Below are 14,355 nucleotides of genomic sequence, written 5' to 3' on the forward strand. Positions count from 1 at the left end.
AGGTACCCCTCATTTTAAAGACAGTAAAAAGCAGCTGCTACTTATCAATAGCACCTGAACCAGCCTATCTTAACTATCACTCCAGGCCCCACAGATATCCTCCTGCCTCATTATAAGAGAGTATGACCGTAGAGAGAGGGGATTTGAAGAAATCCTTGTAGTGAAGAGACAGCATCTACTGGGACGGCTGTGACTCAGTGACCCCTTTTTGAGAGCGTTTCCACACCACCACTTGAAGGGAGGCTTTCCAAGTTTACAGGTGCCTTCCCCTTATTTCGGAGCTGGATTTCTGTTTTGGTGTGAACTGCTGATCTGTTTTCTGTATATATTTGAGCAGGGGGATAAGGAATTGATAGGTGGCAGGCTAGAGAGTGGACATCATCGGAACAAGACGACCCACACCAAGAGAAGGACCTTATTGTAAGCGGCAGTGGCAGTTTGGGGAGTTTAGAAGAGCAGGAAGCTGAAGATTTCCATTGTTAGCGACTCGTGCTTCTAGGAAGTTCCTCTGGAAGGGACCCTCTTGAAGGATCGGGCATGACTTAGTAGGAGATACTTAGCATTTAGGCACCTGCCATGTGGAAGATGTAAGTGGCTGATAGGCATAGTCGTAGAAGCAGGGAGAACTTGAGGTGGAACTGGTTGAGTCGGAGACCTTTATCCTACTATCCAGGAGAAGGAGAGAAGGAGGATGGATGAAAAACTAACCAAGCCATTGTCTTCCAGGCCACCTAGGTTCTTAGGGATGGCCAGTGCTGATAGAGATGGAGAAACAGAGATGAGCGTTAACTAGAATGGATTTTTTTAATACTCAAGGTTATTAAGGGGCAGAAAAGGGAGCCTTGACAAAATGTGTTTGAAGGCACAAATTAGAGGAAAAAGAAAGCCATTTAATATCTGTAACTCAGCAGTTCTGAATGTCCCATAATCTGACTACCTTTAGAGTAGGGATAGCTTTCAAAATTTAAGGGTTTCTACCCAAAGCAGTATATTTCTGCATTTAAAACTTGGTCCATCATAAGATATGTATCACAAAATAAGACAAAATATAAACTGGAGCAAGCCAAGAAAAGTAGTCTGAGCTTGTAAAAAAAACGGAGATAGTGCATCAAGCTGTTTGCTTTTTTTCAGAACGTATAGCTATGTTTTAATGTTGGGGTGGGAAGCGTGTAAGATTGCAGAGAAAGTTCCATACCCAGTCTTTACAAATTCACGTTTCAGTTACACTAGATCTTAAGATCACTCTGCTTGTCCCTGAAGAATACACATCTTTTTACACAAAGGAAAACTAAACACACAATTGCTTTTTGTATTTAAGTTCCATATATTTGTACATTTTTATTGATAAATTCTTAATACCTGTATACCTAGGCAGGTAAGTGAATTGTTTCAGATATTATATAGAATGCAAAATTAATAGTTTTTAGCTAGAGACAGAATTGGTAATCAGGCATTTTATTTCAACTTCCTTTCTTACATTTATGTACCCGCTTACCTCTGGCTGTGTGTGTTGCAAGACCCCATTTGTTAATTTTCACTCCACCAAAATCATGGCATAGCATTAATAGCGGGCCTTCATTGTGCTTGTGGTTACGCTTCTTAATTTCAGCATATGGCAGCCGCCTGTTGTGTTCTACCTGCGGCTGAACCTACGTAAGCAGGTGTCTAGCCTGACACTGTTCCTGCGCTTCTCCACAATCTGTGTGTAAGACTAGGTATGGGAAATCTCTTTCCCTTCAGTTCCTTCCCCCCGACATTAAAATATGAATACAAATCTCAAGTAATCAACAGTTGGATCCACTGAGTCTTTTCATGAACCCATGACCATTTTCCTTTGCTTAAACCATTTTATAATTTTATTGTGTTTTATGAGTTTTTACATACATGCCTTGACAACCTATGATAGTATATGTTCTTTGGGGACCTGAAGGCTATATCAACTTCACCTTGTTCTTCCACTGTAAAGTCAAGAAACAGTTTGATTCAATAAGAATGGGGAAAGAGAGGTGCATCAGGTATTTTTTTTTCTGTTTCTAACTCTCCTTACCAAATATTAGAATTTCCTATATATTTTATCTTCTGTCTCTTGCAAGATTTCCTGTGGTCACAGTAGCAAACGTTAATTTTAAAGGTATACAAGTGTGTATATATATGTTTGCATGTAGGCATAGTACATGTATACTGGCTTATATCACTAAACATATTGGCTTAAACCAAAGCACTTGAAATCATACATTTAATAACTATGGGTATGTCTTGTTCTGAAATGGCCTATTTTCAATTCTTATTTATTCATGCTAATAGGAAAAGGATGTTATAAATAATGCAAAAATCACTTACAGCTGACTTAGTTATATATTGTATATTTTTCATCAGACTTAGTTTCTTAATTGTTTGCTCTATTTATTACCCAAATGAGCTAACATCATGAGTATTTAACAAATGATGATTGGTGGAGATGGCTAGGAGCATTTTATGTAGTGGGAAAATCCAATCTAGTGTTATCAACTTGCTATGGAAAATTCACATGTGGATGATTGATATTTACCCTCACACAAGGGACTAATATCCTGTGATGCAAAAGAGATGTGAAAATAGATAGTATTTTGTCTATAATCTGTTTCAGAATGATTCAGTCAGAAGTTTGGCTTAATATTTTATACCTTGATAATGTGAAAAAAAATAGTCACAGTGCTTCTCCACTATGAGAGTAAAATTGAAATATATTTGGAAAAATGACTTTTTCCAATGTATTAACTGGCAATCAGAATTCAAATAAAAGGAGAAATTGGTTCAAGTGAACAGAGAAACAAAAGTAGATAATAGATATAAGCAGAACTCAAACTGAATTTAAAATAATGAATGTGAGTATTTTTCTGTACTCAGTCTATCAATTATCTTCAAATAAGCAACATACTATGAAAATGTAATGCTTGCATTTATTGGTATTTTAAATGAAATGTGTAGGGAAAATTATCCATTAATTATAAATTCCCTATCCAGTTTTCATTTTCAAATAACATTTATTCCAAAGTGTTATTTCTATACCAGTTGTCAGTGATTATGCCTCAACTCTTGTTTTAAATGATACTATAAAAAGTAAACATTTAAAGAAAAAATTTGCACATACCTCGATAAAGGCATTGTGGAGTTGAATTTTTATCATGTCTCGCCATCAAATATTTTCTTGACACCATACATTTGAGAAATTCACATACTTACAGTTTTTGCATGTTTGACTAGGACCTTGGTATACGCATCAAAAAGGGTGTGAGTAGAGAAAAAAAGTAGATCCATTTGCGAATATGGAAGTGAACTTGTATATCATAGTGTAGGAACAAGCTGGAGAAATTTCTTTTATGTGACTCATTTCTGGATGAAGCTATAAACTTTTTTTTAGCCAAAAGCTGTCATGGTTTCTTGTAAAATAATAAAGATAATAAAGATATCCACTTTAATTGATTCTTTTCATTGTTTAATAAAATTGCTTTGTTTGATTGCTGAAGAATTTGAATTGAGTTTTCATTACCCACTTCTGAACAATTTACTCTAAGATTCAGACAGTATTGAGCTAATGAGTTTGAATTTATATTGAACCTTAACTGTCTTCATGAAGTAAATGGAAAAAAATCATGGCAGTAACTAAGTATTCTTCATTAAAAACTATGTCATAGAGATTTTACAATGAGGCTTTTAATGGAGCTAAAGCATTTAAATTGGAGTTTTACCAACTTTGCTGTTTCTAAGTATATTATATGAAAATATTATTTCTTTTCCTTTTTTAAGAAATGAAAACTCATTAAGCTGACAGGGACATTACAAAAATTTTCTTCAAGGGGGTTGTTTGTATATTCAACAGATTCAGTAAATAAGTTAGTGTTAATTTAATTGGGGAACATGTCTAAATTGAAATTATTCATAAATACCTTCTAAGGTGTATCCTATTAAGGTGTTTAAAAATCTACTGAAATCCAAAACATGGCCCCATTATTAAAATGAAAGCTCTCAAATGTACTGTTTTTACTTTGACACTATATTGCCATAATCATCAACTTTTGTTTCTTTGTAGTTGAATAAAGGTGATATATTTATTGATGCACACATATTTAATATATTGCTTTGACATTATTAACCTTTGTAAAGTGATCTTTTAGGCTCTTTGTGCTGTGTCTAAATCAGTTGGGCATTTAATAATTCCATGTTTAGGATTTGTGGTGGAATTAAGTGAGGAACTTTAACTCTGAATGGTGGCTAGAAAATCATTTAATACAAGAATAACTACAACTACCAGTGGCCTTCACTTCTAAGAAGTAATTAATTCTCTAGGTATATAACAGAGACCATTTTATCTTAATTTGGTTATTCAAACTAGATTAGACTCAAAAAGTAAGATAAATATTGTAGAATTTTTTTTTAATTGAGGAACTATATAAGAAAAAGAAAAACAAAAAAATATATGGTTTAGGGGAAATTTACTTACTTGAGGTTATTTTCCAAGAAATCACTTGGCCAACTCGAAATGTGATATACTTTTTAAAACCTCATTTCAAATAAATTATTAGAAGATTTGGAATACTATTGCATCCAAATTGCTTATGTGCATTCCCCACAAGTAGCTGTGATGGTTCTGGGGATAATCAAACACTGTCCTCTTGCCCATCACAGAGATCTCAGGCTTCTGTTACCCACCCCCACATGCCTGGAACTAATAGCCTTCCACTTAGGCAACCTCTCCACCACCTTAAGCAGAGCCACCTTCTGCCAAATTCTATAATGGTATTTTTTGGTACTAAAAATGGTAGTTGCCCAGAAAAAAATATCCAATCATTATATTGTAAAATGTAGGACATAACAAAGAGATACTACATTTAGATAACTAATTGTGATGTGTTAAATAAAACCCTCATATTTTAAGCAAGAATTAGCATGATCAGAAGAATAATGCAGCAACGAATTGACCATTTGTATTAAACGCATGAAGCATGGTGACGTGATAAAACATGGCACCGAACTGGTTAGCTTCAAAGCTAATTTCCCTGAGTGGTGAGTGGGTATTGTTGCATATAAAGAGGACAAATATTTTTCCTTTGGCAATCATTATTAGAACGTTTTTTAATGCTTCAATTTTCAATGATTTATGCCCTTTACCATTTTCATAAATGAGATACACTACGTTTCATAGTTTTATTTGAACAGAGCAATGATGAGATCTGTGCATTTTTTATAGGACTGGAACTTCCTTTTATGATGATGCCCCACCCTCTAATTCCCGTCAGCCTACCTCCAGCGTCTGTCACCATGGCAATGAGCCAGATGAACCATCTCAGCACCATTGCAAATATGGCGGCAGCAGCTCACGTTCAGAGTCCCCCTTCCAGAGTTGAGACGTCTGTTATTAAGGTAATTGTTTTTTTACATGACTGTTTTGGCTTATGCCAGACATCGTCTTAGGCCATTACCTCTAAGTCTATTTTCTTATTCCACAAGTAATTCTAAATTCAAAACAGATGATAGTAAATAAACTGTGAGAAAAATCACTTACAGTAGGTAGAACCAGGTAGAGCCAGGGGTACAGGATTAGACAGATTAGGCCAATCTTAAGTTCCGTGTTGTATCTGTTGTTTTAAGTTTATTTATTTATTTGAGAGAGAAAAAGTACAAGCAGGGGAGGGTGCAGAGAGAAAGAGGAATGGAGAGAGAATCCCAAACAGGCTCCATGGGCAGAGCCTGATGCAGGGCTTGATCTTACATCTGTGAGATCATGACGTGAGCCAAAATCAGAGTGAGGCACTTAACCACCTAAGCCATCGAGGGGCCCTTGTCTTTTGTCTATTAAGAGAGAGATGGATGTAGGAAATTAATTGATATATTTCAAATTCAATAAATATATGACTGTGTGCATGAGTGCATGCATGTCAATGTATGTGTGTGTGGGTTTATGAGTTTTAAGGTATAGGAAATAGTTGCTGATTTGTTGTTAAATTATGGTTCTGCCATGTTGCCTTGAGCATGTGACTCAATCTTTCTGATTCTATTCTACATATAAAAAGTAGGTAATACAGTATAGGTGTAAACACTAAACAAAATAATAAAATTGAATGCTTTTTATAAATTCAAAAATACACTATATGTGAAGATAACACTATTGTTATACAAAGATCACATGTACGTGTATATATGCACAATTCTCTCTCTCTCTTTTCCCCTTGTGTGGGAGGGCATGTGTATACCCTTAAATGTGTATGCATATACCTTTAATTTATTTTATAATATGTACTTAAATAAAATTCCTTTAAATGAATTGTCAGAATACATTATTAATTTTTAAATTAAGTAAAAGATACTAATGCTTATCCTTATATGACATAATCATTACCTCTTTCTTCTGAATATAATACACTTGAGTTAAGGAGGCCTCTGGAGCATGCCTTACATAAAAAGTCCTGTTAACAATTCTTATTCATTGCTGGTAGGTATGCAAAATGCTATAGCCATTTTGGGAGGCAGTTTCATGGTTTCTTACACAGCTAAACATACTTCTACCACAGGATTATGTATTTTGCCAGCTCCTTGGTATTTACTCAAACAAGTAGAAGAGTTATGTCTATACAAAAACTTGCACATGGATATTTATAGCAGTTTTTTTTTTAATAATTGCCCAAACTTGGAAGCAACCATGATGTTTTCAGTAGGTGAAAGGATTAAAAAGAAGTGGTATATCCATATGTTATGACTTTGCTAAATTAACATTTGTTAAGAGAAACATAGGGATGACTGATAGTGAGCCATGGTCCCACACAGACCGTAAGAAAAATTGAAATAGATAACCTTATTACTCACGAGTTCTGGTGGAAATACCTCAAGGTATATACCTTGAAGGACCACATGGGGAAGTCAAGGCGGAGTACAGAGAGAACAAGGCAGGATCTGGGACAGATGCCTGTGTCAGGGCCCAAAGGTAGAATGCTTCGAGGTTCCCAGGCTAGGGCTAGATTGGGCAATTAAAACCAGAAGAGCATAGTTTTGGTGAGCTCCAGCGGGCTCGTATGTAGGAGAAGACCTTTATTCACAAGTGCTGTTAAAGAAGTCCTATTAAGGGCTTCCATGCTTACATTTGCTTGCGATTCTGTGGCTGTTATCTAGGGCATGTGCTTGCAAGAGGGGGCTTTTGTCAGTTTAAGGTCCCTCCAGGACAGTTGGCCAAACAAAATGGATGCCTAGGCAGCAATACTATTGGAGTAACTTAACTAAACGCTTGACACCATATAATGGAATATTGTTCAGAACTAAAAAGAAATGAATTATCAAGTCATGAAAAGACATGGAGGAAACTTAAATGTATACTGGTAAGTGAAAGAAGCCAGGCTGAAAAGGCTACACACTGTATGATTCCAAGTGAATGACCTTTTAGAAAAGGCAAAACTATGGAGATACTAAAAAGATCAGTGGTTGCCAAGGAGTGGGGCAGGGATGAATAGGGAGAGTACAAAGAACTTTTTGGGCAGTGAAAATGCTCCGTGTTATACCAAAATGATAGATAATGTCATACATTTTTTTAAAAGGCCATGTTACTACTTATACATTGTATAAGTATACAATGTATATATACATTGTATACATACTTATACATTACTATTATACATTGAATAATATGCTAATACCAATTTTTCTTATAACAATGGCTCTATAAGCAAGGATGTATACTAGTCCCTCACCATTTTCTGAAGTATCCTCACCAGGAAAAAAATATATGTATCACAGAAAACCGAGATCAACTTCTTAAAAATCTTCAGCTGATAAAATGCCAATGAATGCTACATTGTCGTCAGCCAGGAACCAAGAAGATAACTTTTAAAAATTCCTCTTTATTCGGAGTGACTTTCGGAGGGTTCCTTTGTTACCAAAGGATTTGTTAATCAAGATGTCACTGCATAATTCCATTTATGACCATTTTTGGTAATAGTTATTACTGAGAATTCAACATTCTCATTGCTTCACTCACTGAAGTGACCTAGAGGGAGGTTTTGGCTGAAGAAAAAAGGCTAAGTGTTCCTATCATTGTACTCGATAGCTATTTTAAAAAAATGAAAAGGTACTAAGGATTAGTTATAGGATGTGATTACTCTCATTTTTTAAAAAAGTTAGTAATTATTACTGTAGAGAATCGTCCTCATAATAATAATTATATAATTTTCACTCTCAAAACTGGGAATTTTGTAGTTCCTCATTTAGACAAGATAGGGAATCATAGTTAAAGTAAAACTATGGCAGAAGAACAGATTTTAGCAGTTTAAAATCATAATGGGTGACTTAGTTATTAACTGTAGATGATTTGGACATCAGCTGGTAGCTTACATATGTCTGGATCCAGAAGACTCTAATTACATCAGAAAACTTGATTTATTTTATCTTTTAAATACACACATATTTTTTAAATAGTGTATGTTGTATCCAATGTTAATCAGAATACTTAAGTAGTGAAACTTCCTTTACTAAATCTTTGGTTGTCAACATTTAGGTAAGTAGGAGGAAGCAGTTGGGTTTCCTCTGGAAGGCACCTTTAGAAAACAGTCTAGATTATTGAAAAGTCAGCAACATTCCTTTGGTTTCTTAAATTAAGGTCAGGAATGGAGAGGAGGGAGACAGGGAGAAAGGAAGGAAATATGCAAAAAGGTAATAAAAAAAAGTGACAAAGCCCTGTGTCTTGAACTGTGTGCCAACACCTCCTACAATGTAGTGATAGCCCATTTTCTAGTCTCTCGGGGCAAATATTTTCAGAAACTTGGCTATGGATAGGTTAAAGGAAATTCTGGGCTTTTGAAAGCAGTGGTGATATAAATGGTGATAATAGCTGAATAAGAAACAATGGCTCTAATTAAGAATGATTAGAGAAAATAAAAGCTGATGGTTTTGAAAATTATTATTTATCACTAATAATACAAGCCGGTAGTTTTAACTGTACACATCAAAGTGACGCTCCATTGGCCACCGTGGAAGTGTGGAAGGGCCATTGCCCCATTTCGTTGCAGGCTGGCCACCTATATATTTTTAAACTTGATGTTAAAGATCATAGAGACTAACCATATTTCAAGAAAAGCATAAGATAATTCTAACAATTTTTGGTAAAAAAAAAAAAAAAAATTAGACCTGAGAGAATTCGAGAGTACAGCCTCAGAGGATAAGGGTAAGGAATAGGTTCTTTATAGAATTCCAAATATTAGGGAAAACAAGTTAATAAAAAACCTGCCTAAATTTATATATAGAAGACTTCATAGCACAAGCAGTGTTTAGTAAACTCCCATGATATATATTAGTTAAACTTAATTTGGGGGAAGTTTGATTTTCCCTAAAGAAAATGTTTGACTCCTATGTCACATTAAATAGTATGGGACCCAAGTGGGCAATTAGAATAGTGCTTGCAACTTTGTTTGCCTGAAAAGATTCTAATTATGAAGGCCGATTAAAAGCAAAATGTTAAATACCAAGAAGATTTCCCCCATCTGAAGGAATGATAAAACAAGGGAAATAGCTTTTGAAGGGAAAATAGAAGGTTGAGGCGTTTTCTGTGTGCTGGAGTGTACCATTTACATTTCTTGAGAGTAATGATAAGAATTAAAATGAAAACAACCTACATGAGAATGGCAAAAGAATTTATAGGACAGAAGGGAAGTGAAAACAATGCTCTCAGGGTTACAGACTTTTAAAACATTTTGTCATTACCTGTTTCTAGGAGGTAAAGGAGCTCCAAAGTCTTTCTCATAAACCTATTTATGAGAATGTACACACCACACCAGTACATGCAATGGAACAGGGTCCAAAAGCTGTCGTTCATGGGTAAAATTCACCCTTCTTCCAGTTCTCGCATGGACTATGAGTTAAGAATGGTTTTATACTTTAAAGTGGGTGAGGAAACCTATCACAGGAAGACAGTCATTCATGACCCATGAAAATTATATCAAATTCAAATTTTAGTGTCTAAACAAAATGGCTTTGGGAGTTAGCTACACTCTCTATATATAACATCTGTGGCTACTTTCACATACAAAGCAGAGTGGAATAAACTATTGACTAGCTGACTCTTCACAGAAAAATAAAAAATCGCTGGTACCTGCATTAGAACTACAATGAACTCATACCCGTGTGAATCTTAGGCTGTGGATAATTGCGGCGGCTCAAACTAAACTCTCAAACATGATGGGGCCATGGGTTTTGGCATTGAAAAATAAAAGAAATTAAAGGAAATGAGGAAAAGAAAATTACACAGATGAAGACAGTACCATTGTATCATTGTTATTTGCTTTAAAAGAAGCCTTCATGATGGAGTCTGCCAAAGTATTAAATCTAGACTTTCTCCGGCTGATTGGTTTGGACTACTGGAAATAATTTAGTAAGATAACTTTGAGGAGGAAATGGGCATATACTGTTTAGACAATAATTCTAATTTGAATCCCTAATAGCCAATTGCCTGTAAGTATATATTAAATTATTATGGGCTCTGTATTAGTCTATTATGTATCATTGAGAATCATATATTTTTACTGTTTAATGTTCTATGAATGTTATGAATGAAGAGACATAGACTTGAGACGTCAGACGTTATATAATCCAGCTTTCCCTACAGTGGCAAAATAATTTTTGCATCCTCCCTACCCATTTTTATATAGCTAAGCTTTTGTGGAAAGCCTATTCTATTTTCAGCAAACTCAAGAATGAAGAGGGTCTTCATTAGCTTCTACCTCAAGTTTATTATGTTCTCCTGGAAGATAAAAGGTCTACTAATTCTGTGCCCTAGCCATTTAAATATATAAATCCACTGCTGTAGTAACTATAGTGTTTCTTTCCTCCAGACACAATATTCTAACTTCTTTTGACCATTCCTCATCAAGCTTCTTGGTTGACCTTTTTTGAAAAATCACCCTCTTTACCCCAGTCCTTTCCATACAATACTCTAGAGGTGAACTGGCTAGTGAAGAGATGCTGGAACTAACCTAAACCTCAGTTGTGGACAACAGCTTATAAATGTAGTCAGAATTCACAAAACTGTTGTGAGTGTGTGTGTGTGACTCAGTACATTTCATGCCTTTTAAACATGAAATTGTACTAAGCCAATTCTTTATTTTTTTACTTTTACTAGGAATTTGCATTTATCCATATTAAGTGTATTTCCCAGTCCACTGATTTAGGCTCTTTAGATACTTAACTTCTTTAATTTAAGCATAGTTGACACACAATGTTATACGAGTTTCAGTACAACATGGTGATTCAACTTCTCTATACATTATGCTATAATCACCATAAGTGTAGCTACCCTCTGTCACCATACAACACTATTACAATATCATTGACTGTATTCCCTATGCTGTGCCTTTTATTCTGTGAGTTATTCATTTAATAACTTGAAGCCTATTCTTTAGATACTTTTGAGTATTAACATTCTAAACTCTCATACTATTTATGCAATCCTTGTATCATTTCCAAATTGTAAAAGGATATATTACTTGTATTACTTTAAATCACTGAGGAAAATAAACAGTATAAATCAAGAGATCAATTCCTCTTGTCATTAGAGAATTCCTAATAGGCTGAAATGTTCTACTAATTGATTCTCTTTAGGTATCATTCATCAAGTAACCCCAAATCTCCCTGAATGAATCAATATTTTTCTCACATTTTATTTAATAAATTCACAATGATATCATATGGACTTAGAAAAAATGGTTCTTGTTGAAAAAAAATTGCAAAAAGAAAAGCAGTGTATTTTAGTGGTTTAAAACATAGATTATGGTGGAAGAATTCTTGGGTTTATATTCCATTTCTACTACTTCTTAGTCATGTGACCTCAGACAAGTTACTTAATATCTCTGTCTTTGTTTGCTTTTCTGTACAATGGGGCTAATGACCCCCTTATTTATTCAGGTCACCATACTGATTACATTAGTGTTTACAACATCTTTCAAAGTTTTTGTACACTGACATTGTCTTCTCCCATTATTTTCTCCCCAAATATTCACAATCATTTGTTTAAAAATAAGTTCTAGAATCTTACAAGAGATTCGTGTCAAACTTTTGAAATAGAGTCACAATTGTATAGTAAGAATTTTCTCTCTTTCTTGTGCAGGCTTCTTCACCTGACAGAAGTGCTGCATTTTACTTTGGGGGAATTCTGCAGTGCATTGGTATAGAAAGCTAATTTTTAAATGCATTTTTTTCAGATTTCATTTTTTTCAGGGATAGTATAGAATTGAGATTGAGAAATTTGGCAACATTCAAATTATTCTACATCTTTGAATAAACATCTTTCTCTCATGCTACATTATGGAGGTTTCTGAGGACAAGGAATATGATTTAAATTTGTTAGTTTTCTCCATTGACCTTTGACTCCTCTTGACTATGTGTGTATGTGTGTGTGAAAGAAAGGCAGAGAGAGAGAGAGATAAGCAGAGACACTTTATGACATTCTCATTTAAAGAATTAAAGATTGAAAAAAATTAAATTCAAGTAAAATTTTGATCCCTAATAATTTTCTTTAAAGCAGGTCCTTAAATAACTATATTAGTAAATAGGACTTTATGTGCATGAAAGTTTAAAATGTTTAAATATTATAAAAACTAGAACCAGAATGACCTGATTCTTAAAGTACATGAAAATCCTAGAGCAATGTCATGTCCCCCATGTTTGTTTAGGTACAGAATAGCTTATTTTGGGGCAATCATAAATAACGCTAGATGTGTGCATTACTTTCAGACATTTTTTCACACACAAAAAACGATTTCATATAATTTTTACTTGGACTTAGAGAAATAGTTAAGTACATTCTCTTAATGTTTATTTGGGTGTTGATATTAAATGTGAAGAAGATGCTTACAGCAAAAGTATTCAAACACAACCACCACTAAATATACCCTACATCAATGTATTTAAACAAATCGTATATGTTTAAATCAATACGTTTGTAATAATGCTAAAAAATAAATTCGTGGTTCACCTTTGAATTCTAGGGAATTGATTCTTTTAAAGGACAAAAGCAAAGGATAAAGGGGTGAAATCAAGCATTTTCCTGACTTTCCCATACAGACTGTTCCTAGGGATCATCATTAATTCACTAGGGGAACTTTTCTGTTCATCTAAATCTTCTGGCCAAAAAAATGAATAAGGAATGGTATAGTTGGAATGTCACCAAATTACCAGTGCTAATGAAGTGGAGTCTAGACCATGATCATCAGTGGGGGCTGGCATCATAAAATGCAGCCAAGCAGACGTTATGTGTTTCTGATGGAGGCATGCAACACCATCTATGAAGAAGTCTCACTGCAAACTCAACTTAAATCAAGCATCCATACTTAACTATGTAGGACATTTAGGGGACTGAGGGACCTAGAGGTGAATGACACCCTTACAGAACTGCATAGGACCAGTTCAGTGTGGTGGTGGCCTCTAACAACATACACAGTGCCTTAACTGGATAAAAATTGGGTTTAAACATTTGTCATGCACAAAGAGAATGATGCCAGTTAATGAATGGCAGCGACGGCCAAGTCAGAAACTTACCTTTTTTCTCTTTCCCTCCTCCCTCTGTTCCCCCTTCCTTGAGTGTGTGAAAAGAGGAAGTCCTATCTTTTAAGATGATAGTGTTTATTATTACATAGGGATGGATTATAATCCCTGAGCCAAGACTATATGTGGTTGTTTGAAGTAACTGTAGGACTTTGTATATTAAAAAATAGTCATCTGAAATTATGAAGATCCCTGAATTTTCATGCAGATGAGGGAAGACATATAGTCCCCTACCACCACTGAATAAGTTCGAAGAGACAGTGGAATAAAACTAAGTTGTTTATGATTACACTCATGGGTTCTACCAGTTTTACGTTTAGAAACATTGAGTATTTCTTGTGTATCATCACAAAAACAAACAAAAAGAGCTATGTAAATATTCCTTGGAACCTCAATTTAGAATTCTGAGTCACGGAATTTTGATGGTGTCTGCCTGACAGACAGAAGGTAGAGACCAGCTGCAAGTATATTAGCATTGTTTACTGTGTCTTCCAGAACTACTTTGAAACATTTTTTCCTGAATCCAGAATCCTATCTCTACTATTTATTTTGTCTGATAATTTTTCCAGAGCAAGGAAATTTAGATGTCACACTTCATCACTGTGCATATATGGTTCTGGACTCCACTAACAACATTTACCGCTTAAGATACACGCTCCATGAGGGAAAGGATTTTCATCAGTTCTGCTTAGTTGTATATATAAGACCAGAGCCTAGGACACTGGCACATATTAGATGTTCAGTAAATGTTCTTTGAATAAATGAATAGGTCTGAGTTGTCTTAAATCTCAGGAGTTTGGG

General features: G+C 34.8%; 1 protein-coding gene across 2 annotated transcripts in view; it reads left to right on the forward strand.

The window, feature by feature from the left end:
• DACH1 (dachshund family transcription factor 1) overlaps positions 1 to 14,355 on the forward strand; it is a 431,763-nt gene that overhangs the window by 293,134 nt on the left and 124,274 nt on the right. For both annotated transcript variants that reach the window (XM_053898825.1, XM_053898831.1), the window contains exon 4: positions 5,228 to 5,400. In XM_053898825.1, coding sequence (XP_053754800.1) covers positions 5,228 to 5,400 — 173 coding nt within the window. The remainder of the gene's footprint in view (positions 1 to 5,227; positions 5,401 to 14,355) is intronic.

The sequence above is a fragment of the Panthera pardus genome, unplaced genomic scaffold (genome assembly GCF_024362965.1).
Source record: "Panthera pardus isolate Hobbes unplaced genomic scaffold, ASM2436296v1 HiC_scaffold_1, whole genome shotgun sequence".
NCBI classification, from domain to species: domain Eukaryota; kingdom Metazoa; phylum Chordata; class Mammalia; order Carnivora; family Felidae; genus Panthera; species Panthera pardus.